The sequence below is a fragment of the Micropterus dolomieu genome, linkage group LG05 (genome assembly GCF_021292245.1).
Source record: "Micropterus dolomieu isolate WLL.071019.BEF.003 ecotype Adirondacks linkage group LG05, ASM2129224v1, whole genome shotgun sequence".
Classification (NCBI taxonomy): Eukaryota; Metazoa; Chordata; class Actinopteri; order Centrarchiformes; family Centrarchidae; genus Micropterus; species Micropterus dolomieu.
In genome coordinates, this window is record NC_060154.1 from 24090112 (window position 1) to 24107322 (window position 17211).

Genomic DNA, 17211 nt, shown 5'->3' on the forward strand with positions numbered 1-17211 from the left:
AGCGATAGAAATTAAAATAAAGACATGAAATGAGATATAGAGCCTTCAGGGTACATATGAGACTGATGGCGTGAAGAGAGATGAGTTTAAAGAACATCTGCCCGTGTTTGTGATTTTTCCAGGTGCTTCATGCCTCTGTGTCAGGCCCGGAATTGGAAGGATTTCTTAACACAGACAGATGGAAGGTGATTGTGACACTGCATATCATCCCAGCATTTGTCACCTGTGTGTATGATAAAGACATAACTGTTAAGCAGAATGTATAATTTCATGCAGATGGAGAGTAAAACTAAATATTTTGTCTCATTAAAATAATAAATGGAGGCATGGTACATTTCTCTCATGCAAAGTAATTTGTTTTATGATTTACCTCCATAATTCATTTGTAAACAGTGCTGATATCCAGCGTTATTTGGCTCTCCCCTGCACCAGTATGAAAAGGCGAAAGGCGTACCATCATTCCACAGCCAAACACCCTCCTAGAAAATTTTAGTTAGTTAATTAGAGTTAATACATGAACAACAATATAAACTAAAATAAACAACTTTATACTATTAAGACCATAAACACTTTGTCATAAAAACACTGTCATTACAAAGTATTTTTTACAGCATCAGTCATTAAAGAAACAGCCCCAAGACTGTCTGTTTTTTGTTCAAGTAACAGAAAGTCAAGTGACGTTGTTATAGAGTGACAAAGTTTGCACTGGGAGGAGGTCACATCTCATGGCCTCTCTCATCAAATGGACGTCAAACTATGATTTGAAATGTGACCTTTTGTAACAATAAATGATATGACGGGGCGGCTGTGTCAAAGTGTCCTTGGGCAAGATACTGAACCCAAATGGCCCCTGGTAGCTGTTTCACCAGTGTATGAATGTGTGTGAATGGTGAATGTGATGTAGTGTAAAATATATACAGAGCATTTACATATACCTGTGCAGCGTCAGTGGCTCCAAGCCATGCCAGCGTATTCCCATGAGTACTATCGGATATCAGCCTTTGAATCTGATGATACTCCTCAGCTCTACGTACGGATGCGAGGTTTGCACCTAAGGACTGACAGTTTCTCTGCAGTGGTGACAAACAGACAAATCCATAAAAAAAAAAAAAACAGAACAAGCTCAACTTAAAAGATCATCGAATCCAAATCATCTTATACCTCAGCTTGAGACCAAGTCATGGCTCTTGGAACGAAGAGGAAACAGCGACCATCTATCTCAGACCAGCGACCAGAACAAAATGTGGCCCTCTTGACCAGGTGACTCTTTGCTGAGAACAAATAGAGTTTGGTGACTAATGTGGAGTCTCCAGCTAAAATCTCTATATGTAGAATTATTATATCACCATATTAATTACATTTATTTTGATTAATGTAACACAACAACATAAAATAACACAACATAACATAAAACAGTATAACACACTAACAAAAGTATAATAAATAATATATATTATAATATATAAAAAGCATAATATATATTGTTGGCTTATATAGACTGCATCTCATCTTACTACCCTGTAGTAATAGGATAATAAATTTACCTCGTATAACACGGCTTAACATACCGTAACACAACATTTCTTAGCAAAAGACAACATAACATAAGTTAAATAAGCATTGGACACAGCACTTCTATCAGGCAATGCTTTTAATTTACACAACATGTAGGTGAAGTCATCAGCAGAGCATCAGAACAAAGCACTGACCTTGTTGGGCATTTTCGGGGTTTGCCTCTGGAAGAGCTAGAAAGTTTGACACAGCAGTTATCGACCTGGATTGTTATTGTACAACACATTCATCTGTAACACTTTCTTTTCATATAACTGACCAGCAGCTCGAGTCAGAGCCATCATGGCACAAACAAGTGCAGCCACAGTCAGCATCTTCATGATGGAGATGATGCTGAAGATGATGATAACCTTTGAAACAGAGAGAGACATGTTACTGATACTTCTGTATGGAACAGACGACCCATGCTGACTATCAGTCCACTAAAGGAAAGTCAGAAGTTTGTAGCTGCAGAATTACCTTCTCTTTTTCCTTCTCAGCGTCTGTAGCTTCAGCTGTCTGATGTGGAAACACAGATAAAGAGACACACCAGCCCTTAAATACAGATACTTATCTGTCATCTCTCAAAAACAGGGAACTGAGCACAGACACACAAAAACATAAACTACCTTGATAACTTTTACAGTGTAACTTAAAAACTTAAGTTCAATTGCTGCCTTAAAAATGTGAGTAAACTCAACTTTAACAAAAGCTTTATTTTAACTCATGGTGTTACCTTCCACAAGTTGTTTAATTAATGACCATTTATTGTTTCAACTTGATACTGTGAGTTAAACCAACTATCTGTATTACATTGTCTAGTCAATGAAACTTACTCTTTTTTGTCAAACAAACATGCAAGTCTATACCCTTTCAACTCACATTTTTATGTTAAGATAATAGACTACATTCATACCAATTGCCTTTTGAAGTTCGGTTAACTCATGTTTTTAAGGCAGCAATTGAACTTATAATTTCAAATTAAGTAGACATGTGTTTTTAATTTCCATCCCTTATCTCAACTAATAATGGCAAGTTCACCAGTTTAAGAGTACAATGAATGAACTTACAATTCACGTATTCAAGAATTTATTGTAAGTACCTCAACTCACAGCCTTCGTCTCCTTCAGATACAGTTGTAATTGACGCAACAAGCCTAAAAGCCAATGAAAACATTTATCTCAGACTACACAAGTGCTAAAGTGAGACCATATTTATGATAATTTAACATGTTCTAACAGTATTTAAACATAGTCACCTATGAAGAGCGAGGTCAACCCAACCAACTCTTATACCAATCAGTTCATTTAAATGAGATGATATAAACCTTGAGACCGTTTGCCTGCAACTGCATTTAACAATCAAAAAAACGTAATAAAGAAAAACGTCTGTCTGAGGAGAGAACAGTTGATACCATCAGCTGTAATCAGTAAAATGCTTGTGATTTCAACAACATGGTGACTAATGAGTAGTAATATTGAAAAGGAAATGCACAAAACTCAAATATCCAAGTCCATTACAGTCTTGTTCCATTGAAGATAAAGAACTTTGAGGCTGGTTTGTGTTGTCTTAAGTACTCCACTTCTAACGTCACAAGACTTCGAACAGTCGAGACTATCAGCTCTCACAATCCGTCCAATAAAAAAGTGGGGAGGATCAGTGTTTTGTCCCCTCTATCATTCTCAAAATTAAGTTTTAAATTGTGAGACAGTGCTGTTTTTCCACAGTACAGAACAGTGCTGAAAGTGCATATAAAAGAGAACAATGAAGTCTTGACAGGAACAATATCCACATGAGAATCTTGAGAAAATGAGGAGCAGGTGTTACAGTCTGTACCTCAGGATTTCTTAGTCCATGTACGCGGGCACATGCTTGGTCTGGTTTTATCTTCATCACCACTCTCTGAAGAAACTCAAAAGGAATACTTCATGGCTTCTGGGTACTCGAGATTGACACAGTAGATGACACCCATGAGCATGGCAAAGCTGCATGCCACATCTTTAATGTGGTCTCCTCAACCACAACAGCTATCTCGAAGACCTCCCGTGGAAAGGCATCCCGTTCAGCACCTTCATAGCCTATCAGCAGGCCAAGTTGCATCCCCTTCATGGTTTCATCCAGAGTCTCCCTGTGAGCCTTGAAAAGCAGAGACAGTGTGTGACTGTTTTAGTCTACAATTATATAGGCTTTAAAAGGCTATTTTAAAATGCAATCATAATCCTCAAATATAGAGCAGGAAAGTCACACCCTTTAGTTGTTCCCCAAATAGACTGAACCTGATCAGTAACACCAACTATCAATTCATTTTCAGAATTTCAACCCTTGGAAGTGAGACAGAAATAGTTCAGACACTGAAATACTTTAGCAAATGTTTTAAAATTGTTCTCTAAAAGATGAGTGACCGGAACAGCCATATATAAGAAAAAAAAAAGTGTAAATTACACATTATAAACCACATGAATTGAAATCTATCATTTAAGTTATGAGAAAATGCAAAGTAAAGTTTGAATGAATTGAATGAGTTTGCATGACTATTAGACAGGCAACGTTAATAAGTCTGGGTTGGGGTATGAAGTATTTTTCTTTCTTGAAAATCTACCCTGGGAAAAGAAAAAGCCCCACAGTAAAAGAATCACCCATATACACACACTCTAACAGTTTTGCGTTACAGAAATCATAATGGTCTTACGTCAGTTGATGGATCTTCGCCTGATATGTAGTGTGGCAGACCAAGCAAGGCAGCAGTCCTTCTCTTCTCATTTGTATCCTACAAGAAAAAGAAACATGCAGTAAGTTATGTTTTAGCCAAGATAATACATTTTGCCTAATTTTATGATCTGCTCTCCACTTACATCTTTCTGAAGGCAGTCCAAAATGTCTTTGAGTGATTGCTTCTTTCCAGTCTTGGTTGCTGCTTTGTACACCTCTAGCAGTCTTGGGACCAGGCCATCACGTCTGTTCCAGAAGGTCTTTGGTGACGATTCTCTTGAACTCCGTCCTGATCTGAGAAGAGACAGATAGAAAATATAAGTCAAACATAATTATGAACAAGACACAGTATCAGACAAAACGTGCTTCTATCTCTCAACTGAGTACCTGTCTCTCATGCAACAGAGCTGGCCATCTGGAAATGACTTCTGTGATGAGTGGCTGATCTCCAATTATCTCTTTTCTGTGCTGGGAAAACGTAGCAACCATCAGGTCTTCTACCAGCTGGGGATCAGGGTCTCTTTTCAGCATTTCAGTATCCATCATATTACGCTTCTCCTCCATGTTTTCAGGACTCTGTCCTTCAGGCGGATCTGGACAGTAGTTGACCTCACCCTTCTTTAACTTCTTTACACTTTTCCCCTTCAAACCTTCTCCTTTTCTTTTGTTTACCACCACCTCAGGGCATCCTGCTGCACTTAACTTTTGCCGATAGTTTCCAAGCTTAAATTTCAGGCTGTGAAACCACGAGTACCATCCCTTTTCCGACCCTGGCTCCTTCAGACTAGGATGCTTCTCCACAAGTGCTTTGGCTTCATTCTCATAGTGATGCCTCTCAGGATAAGCACTAATCTTTGACATACTGTCGGCCAGTATATCAAGAATGTCTTTAAACCTTTAGGAATCACCATTACAGATCCATCCTTAGCATTGGCTTCTTTCAGCTGCAGCTCCACATCATGTGAGAACTGTGGAATCGGGAAGGGGTTCAGGCCATTCAACACAATCTCTACTAAGAGAAGGGAGGCTGCAAGTGTCCAGTGTAGAATCTGAGACGTCATCAGCTGTGAACAACACTTTCACAGTTGCCCACCCCACAGGAAGGTCTTTGATGTCTGTTAGGTTGCACAACTGATTATTGAACTCAGGATCCTCAAATTGCAAAATGAATCCACCTCTCAGACCAAGCTTTGTTCGCAACACCTAATACAGCTCCTCAACACTGGATGGGATGTCTTCATTTTCTGATATGATGACACGCAGCAGCATTGTAGACTACTTTTACCTGAAGAGATAAAAATACATAGTTTTAAGTATAAATCTTTACTATAACATCTTCTTTTGCTGTGTTCATGAGGGAGAAGGGCGGGATTAGATTTAAATTTTATATAGGCCTAGTAAAAAAAAACGAAAATCAATGTGGCAGTCTGCGTCGATATTGTGGCGGGACGCCACAAATAAATTACGTATGGGAAACACTGATTTAACAACTCGTTTCTGCTTGTGTTTCTTCTTAATAAAAGTAAAAAGTGACATTCGGACTAACGTTTAACTGCTGAACACTAACGTTACATGCATTAATAAGCTGCTCTGAACTATCCCGTGTTCAGAAAGTTTCATGACAGCAATTCGTTTCTTCATAACTAAGTTAATTGACTCATTGAATTGGGTTACAATTATTATAAATGAAAGACTCACCTTGCTTCTCTTGCTCCAATCCGAAAAGACCCGCTTTTCCACTGCCAAGTCTCATCCACATCTTGCTGGAAAATAACGTATTCATCCGCTGCTTACCTGCTCACCATTGTCAGTAGGCTTAATTTGTGTTCCTCTTCTTCTCTCAATGGGGAATTGCAATTGGGTGGTGCGCCTCATTAATGTGTTACAAAAATCAATCAGCATAGTTATTATTCGTATATCAGATCAAGAGAAAATATTCAGGACTATTTGCACCGCGCATTAATACTGTCGCCACACCGGGGTCATGGTCACTTTTTAAGAGATCCGGTTACCATATTCCAACTCACACTTATAAATTAAGCTGACACATTGAAATTTACATTTCACTGAACTGGCTTACAAACCTGAGTTGAAATAGTGATAACTCATTAAATTAAGTTGAAATTTCATAACTTATTATGTTAAGTGGAGGTAAATTATAGAAAGAAGTTCCTATAACTTATTGATCCAATCCTTTTTTACAGTGTATATGTAGCAACTCTGATTACAATTAAAGATAGTAAAATGAAATCTAGACCCAATTTACTTGTGGAAATTATGCAAGTGTTGTATAGGATTCACAAAGCAGGGTATGAGCTGGGCTTTGTATGGGTTCCGGCACACATGGGTGTTGAGGGTAATGAGGAGGCAGATGTGGTGGCAAAGAAGGTGGTGCTGGAGGAAAGAGTTCAAATTAATTTACAATATGGGTTACCGGATTACACAGAAATAATAAATAGGTCAGTGAAAGAAATGTGGAAAAAATCATGGGAAAATGAAAGAAATTCAGTACAAAGTATTGTAGAGAAAGGAAAATGTGCTTTTAGATGTAAGAGAAGAGATGCAGTAGTTATATCCAGATTGAGGTTTGGGCACTGTGGGCTGAGGAGTGGGCTGGCTCTGATGGAAAATGTGAATGTGGCGATAAGGAAACAGTGAAGCATGTATTAGTACATTGTAGAAAGTACTCTCGTCAAAGGAGGAAATTGTTTAGAGACCTTTGAGCAATTGGAGAAACTATAGGCTATTTAGCATACGTACTCTAGTTAATTTGGAAAGTTGGAACAAAATGAAGAAACTGATCGAGTACCTACATAAAACTGGTTTATACAAAAGGATATAGGTAATTACCATTAAGATGTGAATAACGAACACCTCCCCTAAACCGTTAACCCTGAACCCTCACAGACTTTACTGACGTCACTTGGAAAATGATTGAGTGCAAGAGGCTGCAAGGGCTCATAATGCTGTAAACAGGAACAGGACAGCACTTTGCCACTTTATCATGTTACCTTGATGACGCTGAAACACGTTGCACACTTTTTATTTTATGTGTTTGCCTGATTTTTAAGTCTTGCACGCTCTCACTCTACAGAGTGGTGGAGAGGTAAATGTCAATATATATTTGTCAATAATCATTACACTATTGTTGGTCAAAACAGCATCATTAAGCAAAGACTAAAATAAATAGTTTGTAATAAGGTGATTGCATTCCTCTGACTTCATGTGTTCTATGCACCATCTTAAGTTAAGAAAACTTTCAACAATGTTAACATCAGCGTAGGTGTTGGTGCTTGTTTGTTTACTTCTTCTCTAATAACGCGGATTTGCCGTAATATTTCTCGCGCTTCCGGGCTTCCCCCGGTAACCCCCGTGTTTCACGTCATACCGCTATGAACTGTGGGCAATTCCCTCAGCCAAAGTCTACAGAAATGCGGATTTAAGAAAAGGGTCTATAAAGGGCTCAAAATGTCCGCGAGAGAGCCCTCGCGCACTTCACGGTTTGACAGTGGGACAGCATTAAGGCCTCACGGAGTCTGTGAGTCTGTGGGTCTGGAAAGGGTAGGCAGCGGACCAGACCACTGTGAGGCATTTGAGGGGGGAGGACTTAATGTTTCAAAACCATAGACTGTTCAAAACTTAAACGCATTGCACACATAGTTAGAGAACAAGAGCTGTTAACCGTTTACGTACCAAATATATTAACTTGACGCTGACAGAAAACAGTGGTTATATTTAATTGTTTGTATGATTTTTTTTTGTTGCTAGAACCGATTTCAGTAGTGACTGGATATTGGCAGAGAGATGTCCCTACTAAATCTTACACCTTTGCTCAGGTTCATCTGTCTGTTAAATGTAGCATGCATTATCCAATGTTGTTTTCGTGCAGAGCCTGTCTGTTTGCATTTCCACCATGGTGAATCACTCTGACACTGCAGTGATCCAAGGGTCACTTTAGGATACACATAAATGTGCACAATGCTCCCCCTCAGTCTCACTCCTCCCACTGCTGAGATACAGGCAGCACGAAAAACTCGTTTCCTTCTTCAAATCGCAAGGTAAGGTCAAGGTAAGAAAATTGAGCCCTACATGCTGAAACTTGGACACTCTACCGTAACCACTGAGTGCATCTGTGAGTCCTGTAAAAAAAAATTGCTGTCCAAGTAAACAGATAAATGCTTTACTCAGAGATTGTCGTCAACGCCCCTGCAGAGTCACACTGAACAACAAGTAGAAGTTTGGTTGCGATGGCAGGTTTGGTTGGGTTAGCGCATTGTTTTGCATATTTAAATTATCCGTCAAAATGCAAAAAAGGACTGGTAGCCACATATTATCTCCTGTTGAACTTTGATTATAGTGAATCATTAATCGCGTGTGTGGCACAGATCTTACAGAGACTTGGCCACACCTCCAGTTAACAGTTTGGAGCCGATTTCAGTCCCAAACATAACCTGAAGAAAGATCCGATAGTCCTCATGATTTCCTACTTTTTTGTTATGGTAAAAACAGACACATGTCCACACCTCTAGTCAAAGCAACACTAGAAAGCCAACTACGTTACCTAACATAAAGAAAAATCTGATATTGCTCATGATCTCTTTTTTTACTGCATACATTTTCTTATTTGCAGATAAACTCTTGGCCGATTTCCTGTTGGCTGCTGCTAAGTGGACGCCTCCTCCTGTTTACACATAAAAAAAAACATTCTTCAGAATCCGGTTCATTCTTCACAGAGATCATCCTTCTGCAGGATGACCCGTCGTGTGGCAGTGATTGGAGGAGGTAGTTCAGGTCTGGCCTGTATCAAGTGCTGTCTGGATGAGGGCCTGGTGCCTGTCTGCTATGAAAGCAGCGATGACATTGGTGGTCTGTGGAGGTTTAAGGTGAGTCACACTGTGTACAGGTTGGATTTTATTTTAATTGCACAGTATCTAATATGTTAGGATAATTATGTCGGTGTATTATATCATGATAACTTTATTTGTTGCAGGAGAATCCAGAGCCAGACAGGGCCAGCATCTACCACTCTGTCATCATCAACACCTCCAAGGAGATGATGTGTTTCAGTGATTTTCCCATTCCTGCTCACTTCCCCAACTTCATGCACAACTCCCTCATCATGGACTACTTTCGAATGTATGCCGATCACTTCCAGCTCACCAAGCACATACGCTTCAATGTAAGGATGCTGTAATAACTTCATGCCTAGAGTTACATTTATCTGCAACATTCCCACCTAAATTTCAAATGTAAAATGTTGTTTAGTTCAACACAACAGATGGTTAAATGTATAAGAAATACATCCTACTCACCTTAGCCTTTATACTGTTATCAGCAAACTGTTGCCTGTTTCTTCTTTCTGGTGGTCAGACCAAAGTCTTGCAGGTGAAGCAGAGATCCGATTTTTCTCATTCAGGCCAGTGGGACGTTGAGACGGAGAACAAGGAAGGCAAAAAGGAGAAACACATTTTTGATGCTGTGATGATCTGTATTGGACATCACTGCCACCCCAACATGCCACTTCATGACTTCCCAGGTACCGCTGACAGGCTATAAATATCCTTTGGTTGCATAAAAACAGTGAGTACAGCCAGTCATTATCATGTCTTCAGTCTTGCTCTGTATACAATTTTTTTTTTGGTGTGATGATCCACAGTATGGCTTACTCGTTCCAAAACTTTTTCATTTAAAATTGCACTTTGTCTACTCCTCGTCACAGGTTTCAAATGTCTATGGGTTGTGAGCAGTTCCACCCAGAGTGACTGTCCACTCTGAGCCTCACATATAGTTTCGTTATAAATTATCTACAATTTCACTCATGTCTTCTGTGCTGCTATGTAGGCTGTTTCTTATCTCTGACATTGTTCTCGTGGAAAGGGTTTGACTTGGTGACTGATCAAAAAGTTTCAAACCGTTTTTTAACCTATAAGGCTGTTAATGAGTGTCTGAAACAATCAATGTTTTAGCTTTTCTGTCATCTTTGAATGTCTTTTTTTCATGTGTTATATTTTTGAAAATGCTTCATAGCACTTGTTGGAACCAGAGCACAGGATAGACAAGAGCAGCCATTCGTCACTTTCCAGTCGTTAGAACGACCATGCTCCCTTTTGAGTGAAAGCAAGCCCTGAAATCCCTTGCCTAAAACTGCTGTGTTGCATTTTGCAAGTCAAACAATAAAGAAAACCCAGTTTACGATTTTCTTTACTTCTCCAAAAGAGATCTGTGGTTTCAGGCCATCACCATAGAGGATGAAAATAGTAAAGTCTGGGTTCCTGCCAGTCAGTAGTGTATTTCTGTGGCAAACTCTTCATCACAGGTTAGTTAATGATGTCACTGAGTAAATGACGTGTGCCAGATTTTGTGGATCCAAGCCAATTAGAAAAGACTCTTAGTGATGGTGTAACTAAAGTTTGTACTGTAAAAAAAATATGGCCCTGCCATAAAACACCTGTTTTTAGAATGGAGTTTGGTTTAACAGTCTGTCCACTCAATAGACTGTTGGGGATTAGAGGCGCTGCTGTAGATTTTAAAAGTTTTTATTATTTAAAAGACCCAATACCAATGTATAAAAAAACCTCATTGCAGCAGCAGCACAGGGGCATTTATTCTTAATAATGTAAATGTAATGCATTTTGTCTAATAGTCACAAATCTGTTTTTTCAGGCATTGACACTTTCAAGGGAAAGTATTTCCACAGCAGAGACTACAAGACTCCTGAGGAGTGGAGGAATAAAAAGGCTGTAGTGATTGGAATAGGAAACTCTGGAGGAGACATAGCAGTGGAACTGAGCAGAGTCACCAAGCAGGTTGCGTAGTTAAAGATTGTCAGAGGCACACAAATTAAGACTTTAATCTCTTGACCTTAATTAAGTGCTGGCATACTGACTTACTTCTTGTATCATATGCTTACAGGTATATATAAGCACTCGAAGGGGAGCCTGGATCCTAAATCGAGTTTCAAACAAAGGTGTTCCTGTTGATATGCTTAATGACAAGGTGGTGATTTATATGCGCCAAATCCTTCCCTTTGGATTACTCTGCAGCATGGCAGAGAGACGACTCAACCAGAGATTTGATCACAGTCTGTACAACTTGAAGCCTAAGCACAGGTATTGCATCAACAGCATAGCTTAGTCAAAGACCTGGCTTTATAAAAGGTTAAATGACTGACATGCTTGCGGTATTACTAACTGGTGTGGATATAAATCTCAGGTTGTTAAGCCAACATCCCACAGTCAATGATGAGCTTCCCAACCGCATCCTATCTGGAACAGTTCAGGTGAAACCCAACATCCGCAGATTTCAGGGTTCCAGTGTGGAGTTTGATGATGGGAGTGTAGTGGAAGATGTTGACCTGGTGGTACGTTGCTTGTGTATACACACACTCACACTGACAGTCTGTCTGTTCTTCTGCAGTGTAGTTGACCTCTAGTGTGAGACTGAGATGAGCCCCCTGTCTTGCAGGTGTTTGCCACAGGTTACAGGTTTTCCTTTCCATTCCTGGCCTCACATGTGGTCTCAGTGTCTGAGAACAAAGCGTCTCTGTACAAGTATGTGTTTCCTCCTGAGTTGGACCGCCCCACTCTGGCTATCATTGGTCTAGTGCAGCCCCTGGGAGCCATTATGCCCATCTCTGAGATGCAGGCCAGATGGGCCACACGGGTCTTTAAAGGTAAAACAGGTTCTGTAAATAAAAATAAAAAAAAGCAACATTTTCATGTCACTGTTTCCTTTTCCAGAAGTATTTTGTGTTCAGGTCAAACTAGGGTTTCACAATGTCTCCTTTCAAACAGGCTGCATCAAGCTTCCATCAGTGGCTTCCATGCTAAAAGACTTCCAGTGCAAGCAGGAGACAATGGCTAAAAGGTACTGCAGTGGATTTACTCAACTTTGTGATTACTTAAATATTTTGGATCTGAAAAGTATCAAATGTTGTTATAAACAACATGTTCAGCTCGAGTCTCTTTTCCAGGTATGTAACCAGTCAGAGACACACCATCCAGGTCGACTATATCCGCTACATGGATGAGATAGCAGAGCTGGTGGGGGTTCGACCCAACATCCTGACGATGCTGCTGACTGATCCCAGACTGGGACTGAACGTGACGTTCGGCCCCTGCACGCCGTACCAGTATCGTCTCAGGGGGCCAGGAAAGTGGGCCGGAGCCCGCCAGGCCATCCTCACTCAGTGGGAGAGAGTGGCTCAACCCATGCAGACCAGGCCCTGTGATGAGCCCAAACCCAAGAGGTCGTTTGTTTGGCCTCTGATTCTGACAGCTGCTTCTGTGGGTTTGGCTGCCTACTTTAACAGGAACAACCTTCCAGCTTTAGATCCCACTGCACTGTTGGACAAGATTAAAGTGCAAATGTCTGCTCAGTGATGGGATTGACTGTAATAATACATGACTGACTTGCTGCCTATAATAATTAGTATAGATAGCATAAATTTAATTCAGTCAATAAATAAAATTGTTTCAAAAGTATAAAACCCAGTAAGGATATGTGACGTGCCCATCTTTCGGCTGCTGGGATGTCTGTGTCTCTGCATCCTGTGTTGCAGATGTCAGGAGGCGTGGTTAAAATCATCAGTCGTTGGAGCCACCTGGGCCCGGTGTTCTCCATTATAAGAGCGTGTCTTTTGTTCTGCACTGCGGGCTAGAGAGGAGGGAAACCTTGTTATTTTTTTTCCTTTCACCATACAACACTTCACTCACTATTCTGTCAAGCTTGCATACCTGCTGACATGACTGATCTACTGATTATCAAACCTCATATGACTTTTTGAATATTAAGTTGTTTCTGTTGGTTTAAAATAAAAGTAATGGTACCTTTCCTGCAGTTTGTGTCATTGTTCTGTTCTTTTTTGTTGCGGTTTTGAGCCAGCCTTGACGGATATAATATGTAACTTCTCTGCAGTAAAATGTCTAAAAATTACTAAAGCTATATTATATATTCTCTTGAATTGTGCACTTACATTATCCCAAATGTTTCCATCAATTTTCAAACCCAGAGAAATCTGTATTTTTAATCAAGGTAACGGAGTTTCATTTGGTCACATGTCAATGTGCACATGCATCAGCGTTGCGGTTGTCTGCCAGAAACTCATAAATTGAATATCTAGTGTTAAGCCACATTTTTACAATACACTTTTTAGATCTTGGTCATTGATAACTAAATATTTTAACAGGATGTAGGATTTTTATTCTGATTTTAGCAATCAAACTGTAAATTGTTGCAATGAACAATTATCATTCTCATTTTCTATTTACTGTTCTGATTCTGTGATTTAGTATATTTGCAAAATAAAATGCAAAATAACACAAGGAATCTTACATTTACGTTTATTCATTTAGCTGATGCTTTTATCCAAAGCAACTTACAATTACTCTACATGTCAGGTCACATGCCTCTGGAACAACTAGGTTAAATGTCTTGCTCAGGGACACATTGGTGGATGTGTCACAGTGGGAAATGAACCCCGGTCTCCCACACCAAGATTATGAGTCTCATCCGCTGCTCCATCGCCACCCCAGTCTTTACATTGCATCATTTTAAAGACTTAAATATGTAAGTAGCATAATTATTAGAATAAAGAAATAAATGTTGACCCAAGAAGAGCCTTCATTCTTCATCCTGACCTGACCTCCATAGAGAATCTATGAGGTTCAGGTCAAGAGGAAAATGAGATATACCAGACCAACAATACAGACGAGCTGAAGGCTGCTATCAATTCAACCTGGGCTTCCATAACACCTCAACAGTGCTCCGGGCTGATTCCATGCCACACCACCGTGATGCAGTAAAATCGCGCAAAAGGAGCCTTCTATAGAAGTTTTCAACTTTTCAGAAGGTCTAGATTTATTCATTCTATTATTCTAATATATTGAGATATGGATTTTTAACTCAAACTGTAACACCTAATCATCAAGATTAAAAAAAAAAAACAAAAAAAAAACAGACACAACAGGCCTGAAATATTTCACTTTATATGAAGTGAATCCAGAACATATAGTTTCACTTTTTGACTTTTATTATTTGTTAAACCACAAGCTGGTCAGAACCACTTCTGCCAATAGGGGGAGGCAGAGGGCCCCTTTCCCACCAGCGAGGGGTTGCCTGTTGTGCAAAGGGACACCTCTAACGTGGGTCAATTTACTAAAACCTATTTAAGATAACTCATATTAAGACTAAGACACAAAACATACAACACCAGAAATGTATAAGCTTAAAACTTATCTGCCCCGTGGGGTGGTCACTCCGTTCAGATTCAGACCCCGGCTGCGGACACTCCGCTTGGATTGGCCTGTCGGCGTGGAAGGGTGTGCGGCCTCGTGCAACTTCCGTCCGTAAAGCACAGGTACAGGCACTTACTAGATCCCGATCCCTCTCTACATAAAGGAGATGCGTGCCTCCCCTCCTAACACAGGAACAGACCCCTGCCTGCTGTCTTCACTGCCGCACCTCGCAGGTGATAACGGTCATTTATGCTGAGAAAAGAGGTGGATGCAAATCTCGGCAGGTAGCCTACAAAAATTGATCTGCCGAATTCTGCATCCACCTCTTTAGCTCTTTTTCAGACATTTTGCTGTGCTCATTGATCAAACGGCGTTAACACCACATAGGCTAGTCTATAGTTACTGAATGTCAAGGAATGGTACTTCTACTAAATGTATTGAAATATTAAAGGTAAAATATTAAACGTTCATAAAATATATACTTCGAATCATTTAACACCATTGATGGACCCTACAAAGAATATTATAGCGTTTAAAAGCAATATTTGGAGGTGCATGCAATTCTCGGCAGGCATGCAAAACTCGGCATAACACCGGCAACACTAAAAGTTGCGAACAGCTCGCGCCTGCCGCGTGCCTAACCACAGCCATGGACGCAAACAGTTCAGTCTCTCTCTCACTCCCATCGGCCCGTTCAACACACCCCTTTATCCCCGTCCCATCCTCCCCACCCCCCTAACACAGGTGAGAGTAATCAGTCATCACTGCAAGAATCCCTCAATTAAAGTGTCAACAAGGAGATGAGACTCTCCCCACGGGGCTGATAGTGAAGCTATGATGATGATGATATACCGAGCAATGATAAGATCAACTTGTGGCTGTGTGGTATATGGGTCAGCAGCCCCTTCAGTGATTAGCCAACTTGATAGAGTCCAAGCAAAAGCCCTTAGAGTGTGTAGTGGGGCGTTTCATACAACTCCAATAGCCTACCGGCACTATTAATAGAAACAGGGGAGATGCCATTAGAAATAAGAAGATGTAAACTTGGTTTGAAGTATTTAATGAAAATAAAAGGACAGAATGAAAAACTACCAACAAAAACCCTGTTGAGTCAGCATTGGGAGTTTATGGGAACAGCAAGAAGGATCAAAACAAACTTTACAGAAAAACTCAAATCTATGGCAGAGGAAATTGGTATTGTGAATTTGAATGTATGTCCACCAATAGGTTGTTCATATACCTTCATGGTTGATCCCAGATCACATTGTTGACCTATATTTTATGGAAACAAGCAAAATAAATATGTCAGAGGCTATAGTGAATGAGATAAAAGCCTGGATGTGTCAAATATGGGGAGGCCACCTACAAATCTATACTGATGGGTCAAAGGATCCAGAGAGCGGTAAAGTGGCTTTTGGTGTAAGCCTACCAGAAATAGGTTATAAAAAAGGGTGTAAGATTCCAGATTATATGTTGGTCTTCACAGCAGAGCTGGTGGCAGTTCTATGGGCATTAAGGTGGGTCGAAGATAATAAACAGGAGCATTCAGTTAAACTACCTTGATAATTTTTACAGTACAACTTAAAAACTTAAGTTCAATTGCTGCCTTAAAAATGTGAGTAAACTCAACTTTAACAAAAGCTTTATTTTAACTCATGGTGTTACCTTCCACAAGTTGTTTAATTAATGATCATTTATTGTTTCAACTTGATACTGTGAGTTAAACCAACTACCTATATTACATTGTTCATTCAAAGAAACTTGCTTTCTTTTGTCAAACAAACATACAAATCTAAGCTATTTCAACTCTGTAAGTTAAGGAAGTTGTTTAATGAATGATCATTTATTGTTTCAACTTGATACTGTGAGTTAAATCTGTATTACATTGTCTAGTCAATGAAACTTACTCTTTTTTGTCAAACAAACATGCAAGTCTATACCCTTTCAACTCACATTTTTAAGTTAAGATAATTGACTATATTCATACCAATTGCCTTTTGAAGTTAGGTTAACTTGTGTTTTTAAGGCAGCAATTGAACTTATAATTTCAAATTAAGTAGACTTGTGTTTTTAATTTCCATCCCTTATCTCAACTAATAATGGCAAGTTCACCAGTTTCTTAAGAGTACAATGAATCAACTTACAATTCATGTATTCAAGAATTTATTGAAAGTACCTCAACTCACAGCCTTCGTCTCCTTCAGATACACTTGTAATTGATGCAACAAGCCTAAAAGCCAATGAAAACATTTATCTCAGACTACACAAGTGCCAAAGTGAGACCATATTTATGATAATTTAACATGTTCTAACAGTATTTAAACATAGTCACCTATGAAGAGCGAGGTCAACCCAACCAACTCTTATACCAATCAGTTCATTTAAATTAGATGATATAAACCTTGAGACCGTTTGCCTACAACTGCATTTAACAATCAAAAAACGTAATAAAGAAAAACGTCTGTCTGAGGAGAGAACAGTTGAAACCATCAGCTGTAATCAGTAAAATGCTAGTGATTTCTACAACATGGTGACTAATGAGTAGTAATATTGAAAAAGAAATGCACAAAACTCAAATGTCCAAGTCCATTACAGTCTTGTTCCATTGAAGATAAAGGACTTTGAGGCTGGTTTGTGTTGTCTTAAGTACTCCACTTCTAACGTCACAAGACTTCGAACAGTCGAGACTATCAGCTCTCACAATCCGTCCAATAAA

The 17211-nt window shown here is 39.6% G+C and overlaps 2 protein-coding genes across 5 annotated transcripts; one reads left to right on the forward strand and one right to left on the reverse strand.

The window, feature by feature from the left end:
• Window positions 1-6: 6 nt before the first annotated feature.
• LOC123970891 (type-2 ice-structuring protein-like) lies at window positions 7-4511 on the reverse strand. Of its 3 annotated transcripts, XM_046049266.1 has the most exons (10): window positions 4404-4511; window positions 4241-4318; window positions 3388-3687; window positions 2032-2070; window positions 1832-1922; window positions 1710-1745; window positions 1162-1271; window positions 936-1070; window positions 371-479; window positions 7-223 (listed from the first exon to the last, which is right to left on the reverse strand). In XM_046049266.1, exons 3-10 carry the CDS (start codon window positions 3442-3444, stop codon window positions 141-143), a joined length of 660 nt encoding a protein of 219 aa, XP_045905222.1. In that variant the 5' UTR covers window positions 3445-3687; window positions 4241-4318; window positions 4404-4511; the 3' UTR covers window positions 7-140. The 3 variants fall into 3 exon arrangements, with proteins under 3 accessions (XP_045905222.1, XP_045905223.1, XP_045905224.1); XM_046049267.1 differs by lacking the exons at window positions 4241-4318; window positions 4404-4511 and having other exon boundaries at window positions 3388-4195; XM_046049268.1 differs by lacking the exons at window positions 3388-3687; window positions 4241-4318; window positions 4404-4511 and having other exon boundaries at window positions 2044-2057.
• A 3270-nt stretch (window positions 4512-7781) lies between these two features.
• Window positions 7782-13098, forward strand: LOC123970889 (flavin-containing monooxygenase 5-like). Of its 2 annotated transcripts, none has more exons than XM_046049263.1 (10): window positions 7782-8329; window positions 8891-9143; window positions 9251-9439; window positions 9631-9796; window positions 10924-11066; window positions 11173-11369; window positions 11473-11620; window positions 11725-11932; window positions 12054-12126; window positions 12233-13098. In XM_046049263.1, exons 2-10 carry the CDS (start codon window positions 9012-9014, stop codon window positions 12639-12641), a joined length of 1665 nt encoding a protein of 554 aa, XP_045905219.1. In that variant the 5' UTR covers window positions 7782-8329; window positions 8891-9011; the 3' UTR covers window positions 12642-13098. The 2 variants fall into 2 exon arrangements, with proteins under 2 accessions (XP_045905219.1, XP_045905220.1); XM_046049264.1 differs by having other exon boundaries at window positions 7782-8318.
• The last annotated feature ends 4113 nt before the right edge of the window (window positions 13099-17211 follow it).

What these genes read in the sequence shown, in the direction of transcription:
- LOC123970891 (XM_046049266.1), bottom strand. Translation starts at nt 3,444, where the DNA reads ATGAAGATAAAACCAGACCAAGCATGTGCCCGCGTACATGGACTAAGA. An exon ending in CCCCGAAAATGCCCAACAAG is followed by an intron (nt 1,272 to 1,709) that starts GTCAGTGCTTTG and finishes ATTTGTTCTCAG; the next exon opens with CAAAGAGTCACCTGGTCAAG. An exon ending in TGACTTGGTCTCAAGCTGAG is followed by an intron (nt 1,071 to 1,161) that starts GTATAAGATGAT and finishes TCACCACTGCAG; the next exon opens with AGAAACTGTCAGTCCTTAGG.
- LOC123970889 (XM_046049263.1), top strand. Translation starts at nt 9,012, where the DNA reads ATGACCCGTCGTGTGGCAGTGATTGGAGGAGGTAGTTCAGGTCTGGCC. An exon ending in GTGGTCTGTGGAGGTTTAAG is followed by an intron (nt 9,144 to 9,250) that starts GTGAGTCACACT and finishes TATTTGTTGCAG; the next exon opens with GAGAATCCAGAGCCAGACAG. An exon ending in CAGGAGACAATGGCTAAAAG is followed by an intron (nt 12,127 to 12,232) that starts GTACTGCAGTGG and finishes TCTCTTTTCCAG; the next exon opens with GTATGTAACCAGTCAGAGAC.